This window comes from Chanodichthys erythropterus, chromosome 7, assembly GCF_024489055.1.
Source record: "Chanodichthys erythropterus isolate Z2021 chromosome 7, ASM2448905v1, whole genome shotgun sequence".
In the NCBI taxonomy this organism is placed as follows: domain Eukaryota; kingdom Metazoa; phylum Chordata; class Actinopteri; order Cypriniformes; family Xenocyprididae; genus Chanodichthys; species Chanodichthys erythropterus.
Genome location: NC_090227.1, coordinates 24919011 through 24934314, shown reverse-complemented (window position 1 = coordinate 24934314; position 15304 = coordinate 24919011). Strand labels below are relative to the sequence as shown.

Genomic DNA, 15304 nt, shown 5'->3' with positions numbered 1-15304 from the left:
AAAGAATCTATTTGTTTCTATTCAAAGAATCTTCAAAAAAAAATCCAGTTTCTACAAAAAAATTAAGCAGTACAACCGTTTACAACATTAATAACAAAAAAATGTTGCTCGAATATTTACTCAAGTGTTATTTTTCATTAAATAAAGTGTTTTTGGTACAATTTATGGTTGCATTTCATTTTCTGTAATTCTATTCAATACCTATTAATGTACATAAATAATAAAACTATAAAAATAGTATTAGTAATTACATACTGTAAATTTTTTTTACAAACTATTTTTATAGTTTTATTGTAACTGGCTAAAGTTTTGAATGATTTCATCATGTTTTATTAATATTAATAAAGGTAAACATTAAATATTCAAGCTTTTATATAGCAATCCAGTCTATCTGATGTTGGTCCATTAGATTTTAAATGTTTCTGTGTAGCCAGTTTTGGCCAGAATACTATTTCGAGAGTGATCTGAAAGGTATCCAGACCAAATGAACCACATAAACGGGTCCAGATCGGATCTGCGGCGGATCAGCTGCTTCATAAACGGGTCCAGATCGGATCCACGGCGGATCAGCTGCTTCATAAACGGGTCCGGATTGGATCCGCGGCGGATCAGCTGCTTCATAAACGGGTCCAGATCGGATCCGCGGCGGATGAACTACTTTATTGGCGGACACGGGGCGGGTCTGCTCCGGATCTGAACTGGATCCACAATCCTTATCTGTTCCGGATCCGCTGCGATGTGCAAGTGGACTCCGTTCCGGACCCGTTTTGCGGATCCGTTCCGGAGCTTGTGATACCTCCGGGGCGGATCCGTTGCGGAGTCAGTTTGCTATCTGGGGCAGGGTTTAAGGTGCGTTCACGTGGCATCGTAATTCCTGTAGTAACGAGATCCTAGCTTGTAAAAAGCGTTCACGTCCTCGTAGAGATCGTAATTACAGCTTGTAAGCTGGGAGTTTTCTGAAAGCTCCCACATGTACCACGTGGCCGCTGTACCACCTGACCACTGTAGATTCAAAGGCGTTGATAGTGGTGCCATGGAAACGCTTAATTCCCAGTCAAAGGACGTGAACAGCTCCGGATATAATGTCACGTGTTGTCATTTCAAGATACCGGTAAATACGAGGTGATGTGAACGCAGCTAAAATTTGGATTTGTCTATGCATGTTTTTTTTACTCTTATAGATGGCGTTCCCATTGCCATGCATTATACGACTGGCAGTTAAAAATCATCATTTGTGTTCTACTGAAGAAACGATAAACAGCAAAGCAGATAAACATCATTTTCATTTTTGGGTGAACTATCCCTTAAATAAATCCATTTTGTTGTCCAACGCCCAAATATTGGCTAAAAACAAGGGACGGAATCACCAGTCTGTTGTTGTTAACTAACTTTAACTTAGCCCCTCTTCTGCTTCCAAGCACACAACTTCCTTTTGCCTCTGAGTCGGCGTATAGTGCAGCGCCATGCCACTGTCCTCAAAAGCTCCATCCAGCCCAGCTCTGATTTCAGGTTCTGTGGTAGTTTTGCTTCATACTTACTGTTAATTTCGCAGAGTTCAAGTGGATTGTATCGCACAAACCTCTCTGCACACATACACTCACTATCTCTTACTATAGCTAGAGAAGCCGGCAAAACACTAAGGGCTGAACCGGGAGCTTGAGAAGCCGCTGCGCGCCGCCATTACGCTAGAGATAACTAGAGTACACAAAATTAGTTGTTCCAATTTAGCATACTTATCAATTTAGTATACCAAATGTTCAATTTCAGGGTATTTATATTAAGTACATAAATACGATACTATCTTATAATCTGAAAGATTGCAATTGGAATTGGTTTATTGCAATTATATAATAGATAGTGAGTAACAGCCAGGTAAAAGTTGTGCATGTACTGCCAGCATTGATGAGAAAGTGTGAGAATAAAACAGGTTTGGGTTGATGAGTATGATTGACTTTCATAAAGCAAGTTCCATAAAATGTAGCTTTTTAATGTTGAAGATATTAATAGCTTCTTTTCAAGGTCATGTGGTTTATATTTTGATCTCATGAGAAAGTATGTATAAAAAATCCAATAAAACCACCTAATTCTTTCAGAATTTTTCTGTTTGCTCTTTGTGAGCTACATGCTTCTCTATTGAATCCAGTTCTTTATTTCTTATAATGAATAAAAGTGAAGCAGTTTTCCATGCAATAATGACTGAATAAACACTTTATGTATACAGCATTGACCAAGGAGTGTAAATAAATACCTCAATGTATATTTTATTTAAGAATACAGAGGCATGCATATTGCTTATCACATAACACCAACATTAATTTTTAAACATTTATTTTCTTCCAACAACATTTTATCCCAAAAATGTCAGATCATTCTTAATATTCAAGTGAAAGTTCATGTTTTTTTCCCCAATAATTATACATCCTGGTAAGCATGTTATGTTCAGTGAAGCATGTTGAGTGAAAGTGAAGAAGGAAATAAGTGGGGAAAAAATACAATATGCTTAAAGAATTAGGACAATACCAGCCGCACCAAAGGCCACTGTTGTGCATTTATACCATTTCCCCTCAAAAACTGTTCATTTACTGCTCTTGTGTGAGATACGAATTCAAAACAGAAAGACTTTAACTGATATTTTTAACCTGGCTGGATGTACAGTAGATTCTTTGTCTGCCTACTCAACCTGGCCACTAAAGGATCTCAGAAAGAGGACAGTAGTTGCATGCGGTCAACTGATCTTGTTCTTTTGGCATTATATACCAACATCCCCACCACCACCGCAATGGAGACAACAAAGAGTCCTGCAAAGACCCCGGTGCTTGTGCTCACGTGTAGAAATCCACTGTCAGTTGAGGCTACAAAATGAAAGAGCAGCAGAGTTACACAGAAAATAATGAGATAGGAATAATATTACAGTCACTGTTAAAGGAATAATCGAGCCAAAAATGAGAACTGATGTTTTAAAGAAGACCTAGTATGCTTATTTAGAAAAAAGGCATAATTTTATTTTTGGGATGTAATAGAATAGGTTCTCATGCTTTAAAGTTTAAAAAACATTATTATTCACATATTTCAGATTGTTGCAGCACCTCTCTTCCCAGTCTGTCAGTAACGCTCTGTTTAGTTCCTGTTTCTGTGAAGCAATGTGCTCTGATTGGTTAGCTGGATCAGTGAGTTGTGCTTGGGCAAGTGCCTCAAGCACATTTCGTAAATGTCATGCCATAATGTGAGTTTCATATAGAGAATATAGAAACTCGCAATATTCTCCATAACTGATATAGAGATTAAAAACCCATTGGAGTGACTTTGTGCTTTGCAGACCTTTTTATGCTCAAACAGCAACATTTCACACTAAAGAAAGTTGAACATGTAAAAAAGCCTAATAGGACCCCTTTAAACCATATTCATATACCTGCAGAATTATGAGTCTGTCTTGCCACACGTAGGGGACCCTGGGTGATGTAATGCCTGGCTGTTTCTTGGCTCACGTCTCGCCTACGTCTGCGTGCGGCTTGACCAAGACAGCCTTGGGCACACCTGGAGTTTGGGCTGTCTTTTGCACACAGGATCACGGAGCAACTAATGTACACCTGTTGACAATTATTATAGTGAAAGGTTCCTGCTTAACATAATTTACACTGTATTGTTATGTGAATATGTTATACCTCATCGAAGCCTCCTGTGAACTTGAAAGCTTGGATCTCAAAGTCATATTTTGTGGAGTCACTTGCGTAAACCGTGACTGTTTCATCCGTAACACACCTAAAATAACACAATCAAAGAACCGAATGACTTCTGAACACATCTTGTTCAGCTTCATAACTTGTTCCATTACAGTTTCAAACCTACTCAACTTTTTTGATACTGGTGTTCCCATCATGCAATAGGGGAATAAATAATTAATAAGGTTGATTTTATTTGCTGTTTTTTTTTTTTTTTTTCAGCTGTATTTACACTGTTTTGTCATTGCTTTTGTTGTTTATTAACTTCTGGTTTAGTGACTTGTGATATTGTGACATCACTCAATAGCAGATAAAGTGTTTGCTGATTAAGTACTTTGAGTAACTTGACCTTATAATTAAAGGATTAGTTCACTTTCAAATGAAAATTTCCTGATAATTTACTCACCCCCATGTCATCCAAGATGTCCTTGTCCTTCTCTCTTCAGTCGAAAAGAAATTAAGGTTTTTGATGAAAACATTCCAGGATTTTTCTCCATATAGTGGACTTCAATGGAGCCCAAATGGTTGAAGGTCAAAATTACAGTTTCAGTGCAGCTTCAAAGGGTTTTACGTGATCCTAGACGAGAAATAAGGGTCTCAACTAGAGAAACCATCACTCATTTTCTAAATTTTTTTTACATTTTTTTTTCATACATTTTAACCATAAATGCTCATCTTGAACTAGCTCTCATCTTCTTCTTCTCTATTAGAATTCCGGCAGTGTAGACACTAAGTGTATTACTGCCCTCCTCGTGTAGAACGCTGCAACGAAACTGTAATTTGGACCTTCAACCGTTTGGGCTCCATTGAAGTCCACTATATGGAGAAAAATCCTTTTCATCAAAAACCTTAATTTCTCGTCGACTTAAGAGAGAAAGACATGAACATCTTGGATGACATGGGGGTGAGTAAATTATCAGAAAATTTGAATTTGAAAGTGAACTAATCCTTTAAATTACAAATAAGTTTTCTTTCACTATTACAATTCAAACAAGTGTGTTTAGCACAGAAAAAGGGTTAAGGTGTGCAAAATCTTTACCATCACACTCGTTTTTTCACATTACTAAACCACACCTGAAGCCACAGTAAGTGATTAATGGTTTTGAGGAAAGCCATTGTGAGGATTTCAACAAAGCCTTGAAGGCCGACCGTGTATTTAGAGAAGATCATTTATACATGGCCTTGAACCTAAAACCTTTTTGTTAGTAGACAAAAAGCTTAATCCAGTGAGCCTTTAATTCTGGAATGATCCTGCAGGGTTTTAAACATAACCAATGACAAGCTTGGGATATAATGAATAAACTTCTACTCTATCATTAGTGCATGCCATTGCCCATTCTGAAAATTTAGTTCATGATAAAGTCTTACCCATCTTTGACGATGTCATAAAAGACAGGACTGAATGGATTGTCTTCTGGAGTGGCCCTGCAGGACTCAACGAAGAGCGTGACCTCTGGGAGAGCAGTACTGGCTTCAATACCCATGTAGATGGGGTCCATGAGCTGAACTTGCACTGGATACTGGCTGGGATCTACCTGACTATTAAAGCTGCTGTCGGTGAAAACTTCAAATGAGTAACTAAATGTACCAAAGCTGGATTCAGTAAAGATGTAGTCAGATTTATGGTTGATGTAGCGGTTTGACACACTGGCTATTTTGGGATACTGGCAGGAGAAGCCGAATTTAACTTGATTGCGTCTGGTGATAACAGCATTCGGGTTCTCAAAGGAGTTTATCTCGTTTTTGAAGACCATGAAATCTCCAGAGTCCTGATTGGTGATAAATGAAGAAAAAATAATCAAAATGTAAAGGGCTTCAATGCAACACTCATATATTAAAAAAAGAACTTAGAAGAACATAATACGCAGTTTCCATACATCCATCGTAGTGCCACAGGTGTTGAGGGACATTGTTCCCAGGATGTGGGTTTGATTGGAGGTAAGAGAGCAGGTGGGGTCTCGCAGTTGGAGCCAGTTCTGGTCAATGCCATCCATGGAGGCTTTACTGACTACAATGCTGATACTGTTATCGTCACAGATTACCTTTGCTTCACCTTAAAAGATGATGCATTTATTAAGTCACGATTAGAGTATTTTTATGTAACCTGCATTTAAATCATAAAAAAACACCAAGGGACGACACATACAGTGGCTTATTCTATGCAAGTATATCAATGCGAACACACTAGCTACATAATTTGTGAGATGAGCAAGAACGCAATTCATAACTCACTGCAATCTCAGCGGACAGCGATAAATCTATTCTAAATTCATTTGAAGGTAATTTGCTTGAGCACAAAGGTTTGTTCATTCCCGCCCCAGCAACACAATGTACTGTTAAGTTTGTTCAACCGGACTATACCCATTTGCTAGAAATGGTAAGTATTTTGGTTGATCCGCAGCAAAGACTGTAGATATAGAAAGACGGTTCACTCCTTTTAGTCATGAATGGGAGAAACTGCAAAATGCAATATGGCGGAATACATCCCGCCTTCTAAGTAAAAGAGGCAATCGCTGATTGATATACCCTGACAGCAACATAGTGTCGGCACAGATCCGGCCCACATCTGGTCCGCGTATAATCCACATGTACCAGTTATGGGCCGGATCTGGGCCAGACTATTACCCCTTTTCCACCAAGGCTGTTTGAGTGCTGGTTCGGAGCCACAGCCTAGTTTCAAATCAATTCTTTGTCTTTTGACACACAAAGCACCAGCTCCGAACCAGGAAAAGTGGTTCGTAAGTAGCACCAAAACGTTGCCGGGCTAGAAGTAAGAACCGCTTGCGTCAGGGGCTGGGGGCGGGGTTACCGTGACCAACAAGACACCTGTGACCGCCATTTTTGAAATAGCAGCTAATCGAGCTAATAGCAGCTCGATTGTAATCTCCGTCTTTATACAAATTATGGCGAGCCGTGTTTGGATGCCGATGTAGGTTCGCAAAGTCATGAGCATCAACAGAGTAGTGAAACTTCCGCGATTGTTGATAGAAGGCTTGTTCGAGATGCATCGGAGCAGCGCGGACCAATTCGGCGGGTGACATCGGAGTTCCGCGGGAGCGTTTGTAGAGCATACGACTACTTGTGCTTTTGGATCGTTCTTGCGGAGCTTTGATGTCATGCGCGATCGTTTTGCGAGAAGCCGATGCATCTCAAACAAGCCTGGTGTGTTTGTGTTTGGCGCTGTAGCGATAGCTTTGCTGTGAAATATGAGACCTATACAGTGACGCATGACCTGGCTCTGTGGTGGCTCCCTAGCCCGTGGAAAGGCAAACCGGTCCTTAGAAGGCTCGTCAGTTGAACCAACTCCGAACTGGCACTAGCACTAGCTCTGAACTAGCACCTGGTTCGTGCTGGTGGAAAGGGGGTATATGTTGCTGTCTGGGTAGTCATTGCATAACTGTGGTTGCCGTTCCCATAGAAACCTGAGACTTGCGCTTAGGACTGCACCTGTGCATTAGCTCGTCTACCCTGAAAGATACGTTTTTCAACACTATTTGAGCATAAGAAATAACCTTTACGGGACAGTTCATGTCAGATTTTTTTAGCTGATTTGAAATATGTTATTTAATTGTGAGTTCACCAAGCAGTTTTTGAGATTTCAGGATTCCCCCATTCAAATAGATAGGACTTGGTCTTGGATGCCCGAAATAGCAACTATGGCCGATGAGTGAACAGACTTTCCTTGAAAGGGACTTTGTCCGCAGCGATTCACCAAAGACGATCTATTGAATGGGTAACACTTTACAATAAGGTTCATTAGTTAAGCATTAGTTAATGCATTAACTAACATGAACTAACCATGAGCAATACATTTGTATTTACTAATCTTCGTTAACGTTAGTTAATGAAAATACAGTTGTTCAATGTTTGTTCATGTTAGTTCACAGTGCATTAACTAATGTTAACAAGATTTTAATAATGTATTAGTAAATGTTGAAATTAACATTAACAAAGATTAATAAATGCTATATAAGTGCAGTTCATGATTAGTTCTTAACTAATGTTAACTATTGTAAAATGTTGAAACATTGAATGTTACCTTTACTGTGCATTGTTTTGAAGGATATTGGTTTACTTATGGCCTTTCTGTGCACTTGAGCTCGACTGAGACTTGAGAGTTTGTAGACGTTTAAAAGGTTGTGTCGGCCTTGATTTATTGCAACATTGAGGTGTGGAGTTTTATTTTGATTTTAGAAAATAAACTTGATTTCACATCTTACAAATCAATTGTTTCTTATTTTCACTGGCATTACCTCAGGACTAGTGCATCTTTGAGCCTACAGTTGAAATCAGATACTTTAAGACTTTTACTCAAGTCGTATTGGAATTGGTTACTTGTAACTTGTAATTGAGTCATTTTCGATGTAATGTATCAATACTTTTACTCAAGTATGGTTTTCAGATTTATAAAGAATGAAGTTGTGTTTATAAATTATACAGACTGCAAGTGTTTAATAATGAAAATAACGACGGCTCTTGTCTCCATGAATACAGTAAGAAGCGATGGTAACTTTAACCTCATTTACAGTACATTAGCAACATGGTAACGAAACATTTAGAAAGACAATTTACAAATATCACAAAAAATATCATGTAATCATGGATCATGTCAGTTATTATCGCTCCATCTGCCATTTTTCGCTATTGTCCTTGCTTGCTTACCTAGTCTGATGATTCAGCTGTGCACAGATCCAGACGTTAATACTGGCTGCCCTTGTCTAATGCCTTGAACTTGAGCTGGCATATGCAAATATTGGGAGCGTACAATACATATTAATGAGCCCGACTGTTATGTAACAGTCGGTGTTATGTTGAGATTCGCCTGTTCTTCGGAGGTCTTTTAAACAAATGAGATTTACATAAGAAGGAGGAAACAATGGAGTTTGAGACTCACTGTATGTCATTTCCATGTACTGGACTCTTGTTATTCAACTATGCCAAGGTAAATTCAATTTTTAATTCAAGGGACCTTTAATGTTATATAATTTGAGCAAAAAGTTCATTTGTTAAATTTACTTAACTTAGATAAGTTGATTTTTTTTTAATTGTATATGAGAAATTAAATAAATGAAATATAAATAGTATTTATTAATTTCTTTATAATGATAAGTTATGTTATAAAAAAACATTATATAAAACACATATCCATTCACAAAAAACACAGAATACACCAGTACTTAAGCATTCACATTTAAGCCATATTCATATGCCTACCTGATAGAACCCTTGCCTTTGCCACAACCACAATAATGCACCTCATTTCTGACTGACTGATGAAGAAAAGACAGAAAAGAACTCATGAGAAATTATACAGAGAACATAAATAACCGGTGAACTTAAATACAGATCTCAGTTTACCTGTTAAGTGTTTCTGCTGTGAAACACAAAGGTACATGACGATACAGATCCGTCTCCTGCGGAATCCAGGTCAGTGTTGCCATCATAACCCCATTACTTAAACCCGTCAGGGTCTTAGACATATTAGAGGGGCCACTGACCTGGAAGTCAAATATGCTACACAAAAGGAACAGAAAGATCACATAACATTAACTCAAGTGACTGGCACTATGGAAAACCTGCTTCAGCAGACATTGTCAGTTGAGCATATCAAAGTATGCTTTTGATCTAAAGATAAAAAAGAAATTCAGTTCAAATATTCTCCTCACCAAAGTCACTGCATTAAGAAATTACATTTTGATACAGCATATCAACTCTCCCAGCTAACAAAAATGTTCTAAAACCATTTTGCTAATGTTTGCATTAAAACATTACTTCAGAATGTTCTTTAAATGTTCACGATTGTAATTTTTTTTTTTTCCTTAAGTTTTGTGTCCATTGTTAAAGACCAGATAACCAAAGGATAATAACCTTACTGGAAGAATGTTTGTTCATAACTTTGAGAGAACAAAGCCAAAAGTCAAAGTTCTGGGAACGTTCCATGATAGCTCGGCTGTTCAAGTTTGGTAGCATCAGAAATGTAAAAAAGTGAAATGCAATCAAATCCAAAGGCCAAAGACAGTGAAAACTAATTGGCTTACAAAAGTGTGGCAGAGAAATATATAACACCAAATATTATTCGGACCTGTTGTCTGAGACCTGTGCTCGAAGGGTGATCTCATGAGCCTGTCCCACAGCAGCATGATGCACATCTCCATGCAAAGGAGTCGGTGTCATGAAACTTGGCTTGTTCACCCCTGGCACGCAACCCTGGGCTGGTGGAAGAACTACAAGATGCCATAGATTGTGTTTAATTCCATGGAAACAATGTACACAATGCACGCATTAATGAGCACAACAGACCTAAAATACACATTCAAGTGTTTCATCAACCACAAACTTTTTGTAAGTACAGTATGTTCACTTCTACTTTCAATTACATGTGTTATATAATTAACCACCGAGCCAGTTCATCCACAATTTTTCTTTTGACATGTATTGCATTGTTTCTGGCTCTTGCACGTACTGTATGTCAAATGAAAGAAACTGGTTGTTCAGGCTAATTAAACACAAGTGAATGTCTAATGTTCAGTTGGTGGTGATTGATGTCTCAATAGGTGGAATTATACTGTGTCTCTATGTCTAGTTAACACTCCTTCATATGCACACTTTTTACTTTAATTTCTTTGTATTTTATCAGTGCCTTTATTCAACAACAGATTATACATTTCACACCCTCTAGTAATTTCTGCATGGTTCTGAGCCATATATTTCAATGCCTTTCCATTAATTTGTGATTATTGCATTAGGAATTTTAATCAGAGAGATTGCTCTGAATATTTCTTACTTTTTCAAATGAATTCTTCTGATGTTCCTTTCAATTAAATTATTAGACTTTTGTAATTTTGTTTAAAAAACATTTGAAAGAGATTGACCTTAATCTGTCTTACTTTTTTATTCATTTGAATCCATTTGTTTGATTTCTGGAAATTTCCTCTTAAATGCTATATCTATACAATTAGCTTCCTAATTTATTTTATTGCATAACTCTGTTTGACCCATAGCAGATGTTGCAAAATGTGATCCTCACTCACTTTCAACTCCAAACTGCAGAGGCACTTGACTGAGAGCAGTTGGATTACTGTCTGATGCATTACTAACTGAGAAGACTCCATTATCTCCCGTCACAGTTATGTTTGAAACAGGATAATCCTCCAGGATGAGCTCAAACACATGCACACCCAAAGCCAGTGAGTCTTCTCTGTGCAAAGTGCATGATTCCTACAAAGCAGAATAAACACACACACACTCACACACACACACACACACACACACATATATATATATATATATATATATATATATATATATATATATATATATATATATATATATATATATGTGTGTGTGAGTGTGTGTGTGTGTGTGTGTGTGTGTGTGTGTATAAATTAACATTACCTTGTGAAGATGTATGTTTGGATGTTGATTGGTGTCATTAAACCTGCATCTCACAACATCGTCATCTGGGTCATGTGCCAGCAACTGAAGGTTCTGGAAGCAGTTCTGAGGAATCCTGAATATTATCAAAAGGAAGAGCAAAATGCATTATTTATTTATGGAAGTATATGTGTCTGTTAATGAAAATGCAAATGTAAACTATATTAATACATTAAAATGCACAAACCGTATGTTTGGAATTGCTGCTGAAACAGGGGATCTGTTTGGAGACTGAGTGTCAGATCGTCGGCCAGTGTCAACATGAGTACGAAGGGTCCATCCACCGACACCCTGAACGTTATCCTCCCAGCAGCAACCAGGAGAACTGAAAGAGATATTTGATCAAATGCATATGCATTCTCTTAATGTCATGTATTTTATATGTTTAAAGGGTTAGTTCACCCAAAAATGAAAAATCTGTCATTAATTACTCACCCTCATGTCGTTCCACACCCGCAAGACCTTTGTTCATCTTCGAAACACAAATTATTTTTTATTAAATGCGAGAGGTATATGACTCGTCCATAGACAGCAATATAACCACCACTTTCAAGATCCAGAAAGGTAGTAAGGACATCGGTAAAACAGTTGACGTGACTGCAGTGGTTCAACCTTAATATTATGAAGTGACGAGAATACTTTTTGTGTGCAAAAACAAAACAAAAATAACAGCTTTATTCAATAATCTCTTCTCTTCCCTATCATTATTCTCACGCAGTTGACGCAGTAAGCACAATGAAGGCTTCCATGTTTACGTCCGAATGCCGACTCAGTATTGGCCAAAGCTGATCATGTGAGCTGCACGACGCATGCGTGTGATGATGACGCAGGAGCCGACCAATAATGAGTCGGCGTTCTGACGTAGAACCTGGAAGCGCTGGATGTAAACAACGTATAAGAATGACACAGAAGAGAAGATATTGTTGAATAAAGTTAATTTTTGTTTTGTTTTTGCGCACAAAAAGTATTATTGTTGCTTCATAACATTAAGGTTGAAACACTGCAGTCACATTGATGGTTTTAATGATGTCTTTACCTTTCTGGACCTTGAAAGTGGTGGTTATATTGCTGTTTATGGACAAGTCATATAGTCTACCTCTCGGATTTCATAAAAAAATCTTAATTTGTGTTCTGAAGATGAACAGAGGTCTTACGGGTGTGGAACGACCCACTTTACAAATTAACTACAGAACTTAGTATAATGACAGTGAATTTTTAAGGTCTTTAGTATGTGCATTTTAGGATTTTATTATTTATTATGAATATTATGTGACCATGTAAGACTATTATCAATAAATTAAGGTACAATATAATAGTTCTATAATATAAAAGAAGTATCAGAATTACCTCAGAATGAAGGCACCATTAGTAGTGACATTGGTGGCCATGTGAACCTCCGATTGGCACCACAGATCTTCAGGTCCGCTGCTGTCTGTCACCATAGCTTCTATGTTTGTGAGGACGCCACAGGATCCACTCTCACAAATCCAGTTGACTTGAGAACCACAGGGACCCCTGCTGGACTGTCTGTAGTAAAAGTGCATCTGCCAAAACACATGATTCCGGAGTTACCACATGATTTAGTCCAGTAATTTTTTTCCTCAGGAAAGAATATATATATATAATTTTAAGAAGACCTCAGAAAACCAACACCTATGAAGAGACGGCGCCAACTCCTACGAGGACTTCAGAAGACGCAATCATCTGGATCAACATGCACACTGCCCAATTTCTATATCCTAATTATTGTCAGTGAAATTCATTTTTCCAGGAGCTCATTGCTTCTACCTTCAGTTAAACTGCTAACAGTGATTATAAATTAATTGCCTAAATTGTTACATTATTTGCTAACTGCATTCTTTAAACTGTAATGTTGACATGCATTCTCTGTAAAGCTGCTTTGAAATTATATGTATCGTGAAAAGCGCTATACAAATAAATGTGAATTGAATTGAATTGAATAATTTTACTTTAAAATCTAGGCTAAAATGTCATATGTACACTGTTATTGCCAAGGAACAAAAAATACATACGACTAGCAACGCCATTTGTTATTGTTAACTAAAACTATTAAATCATCAATTATCAAATATATTGATCAGTTTCTCATTTGATCAGTCAATATAACTTCAACTTTAAAAAGTTAAATGAAAATTAGAAATGTTGCCCTGGCAGCTAACTGAAATAAATGTTTAATTCAAAGTATTAAAATGACAAAAACTAAAATAAATTAAAGCTAAATATTTTCTGAACAAAAAATAGTACAAAACTAGTACACAGTAGTAAAAAATTTCTAATAAAAATTAAAATGAAAACTGAAAATACACAAAAAAGCAAATTCAAAATATTAATAAATACTATATATGAATAATTCTAAAATAACAATGCATTGCATCACAGAAACTAAGACTTAACTTCACCAACTATTTACTAGTTAGATTAGCTTAATTTTATGTGCAATTAATCTTACATATTTTGTATGACAGTAAAAATAGAAAATTAGCAAGAGTGAGACTCTTTCAGTTCAAAAATGTTAAAACTGGATTTACCTCCACTGATCCATCTGGAAATCTGTTTCCAGGTGTGAACGTCATGGAACCCCCGTAGAAACCTACGGCTGGTCCCACAGCGAGAATCAAGCTAATCAGCAGCAGCATCGTGCCGTGTGCCATTGTGTCTGAAGAAATCACACGGTGAGCAATGCCATACATAGAGAATCGGGTGGATGCTTTCTGTTTCCAAGTTATTGTTTAAGTTGTTCCACCAGCTGAAGACAAGCATGTGATGAATGACAGGAATCAGCTTCCTTGAAAAGCCACATAAACATTGATTATTTATATCTGGTTACTGTATTAATGTTGATTTCCTATTACAGAATAATTATACAGATACAAATATCATTCATGGATAACATGTTATGCATTGCAAAAAAAAAAAAAAAAGTTTCTAAGTTAGTAGTTTGTCAAAACTGCATAAGATATTAAGAAATTGTTTTCATAGTAAATAACAAATTTATGATAAAATACAAATTTATAAACTGACATTTGCAGTCTACATTCCATTCGAGACTAAATTCACATTCCACAAACAAGATACCAAATATTTCAGATGATCTAACTGTTGATCATACTGGAATGACTAACCATAGTGGCTAAAAGTTTATCAGTCAGTAAGTTTTACAGAGCAATATAATCTGTAATACTAATCTATAAAAAAATAAAATTAGGCCATTGTTTACTCAGCCTCATGTCATTGCAAACATGTATACTTCCTTTCTTCCATGCAATACAAACGAAGCGATACACCAATCTGACCTCTGTCCACTGCAGAAAGCACCAACAGTGGGCACGTGAGCATCGGAACTGGACCATGGAGCAGTGGAAGAAGGTGGCCTGGCCTGATGAATCATGTCTTCTTTCACATCACGTGGATGGCCGAGTGAGTCTCTTACCTGGGGAACACATGGCACCAGGATGCACTATGCACATGATGCACACATTGGCTTTGGCCAATGTTCTGCTGGGTCCTGCCATCCATGTGGATAATACTTTGACACGTACCACCTACTTAAGCATTGTTGCAGACCATGTTCACCCTTTAGACACAGTATTCTCTGGTGGCTGTGGCCTCTTACAGCAGGATAATGAACCTGCCACAAAGCAAAAATGCTTCAGGTTTGAGGAGCACAACAATGAGTTTGAGGTGTTGACTTGGCCTCCAAATTCTCCAGATCTCAATCCAATTGAGCTTCTGTGGGATCTGTTGAACAAACAAGTCCGATCCATGGAGGCTCCACCTCACAACTTACAGGACTTAAAGGATCTGCTGCTAACATCTTGGTGCCAGATACCACAGCACACCTTCAGGGGTCTAGTGGAGTCCATGCCTCGACGGGTCAGGGCTGTTTTGACTGCAAAAAGGGGAACCGACACAAAATTAGGAAGGTGGTCATAATGTTATGCCTGATTGGTGTACAATGACCTCAATCACCTTGCATTTTCAAGGAGAAAATTAAATGAAAGTAAATGGACACCTGGGCTGTCAGTCCTTAACATCTCCTTTTGTAATCAACGGAAAAAAGAACAAGTCACATAGGTTTGTAAAATAGTAAATTACAGCCTTTATTTAAAAGGCCCGCAGCTTGTCTATTA

The 15304-nt window shown here is 37.5% G+C and overlaps 1 protein-coding gene across 1 annotated transcript; it reads right to left on the bottom strand.

Moving 5' to 3' along the window:
* Positions 1-2416: 2416 nt before the first annotated feature.
* LOC137022908 (uncharacterized) lies at positions 2417-14686 on the bottom strand. The gene is made up of 14 exons (XM_067389376.1): positions 14605-14686; positions 13703-13830; positions 12501-12697; positions 11341-11478; positions 11115-11229; positions 10751-10937; positions 9802-9943; positions 9078-9233; positions 8934-8989; positions 5597-5772; positions 5088-5488; positions 3663-3759; positions 3410-3587; positions 2417-2852 (listed from the first exon to the last, which is right to left on the bottom strand). Exons 1-14 carry the CDS (start codon positions 14684-14686, stop codon positions 2698-2700), a joined length of 2208 nt encoding a protein of 735 aa, XP_067245477.1. The 3' UTR covers positions 2417-2697.
* Between the last annotated feature and the right edge of the window lie 618 nt (positions 14687-15304).

Excerpts from the sequence above, each read along its gene's own strand:
- LOC137022908 (XM_067389376.1), bottom strand. The coding sequence starts at position 14,686 with ATGGCAGGACCCAGCAGAACATTGGCCAAAGCCAATGTGTGCATCATG. Across the intron at positions 11,230-11,340 it reads GCAGCAATTCCAAACATACG|GATTCCTCAGAACTGCTTCC; the intron begins GTTTGTGCATTT and ends GATAATATTCAG. Across the intron at positions 5,489-5,596 it reads CCTGTGGCACTACGATGGAT|GACTCTGGAGATTTCATGGT; the intron begins GTATGGAAACTG and ends ATCACCAATCAG.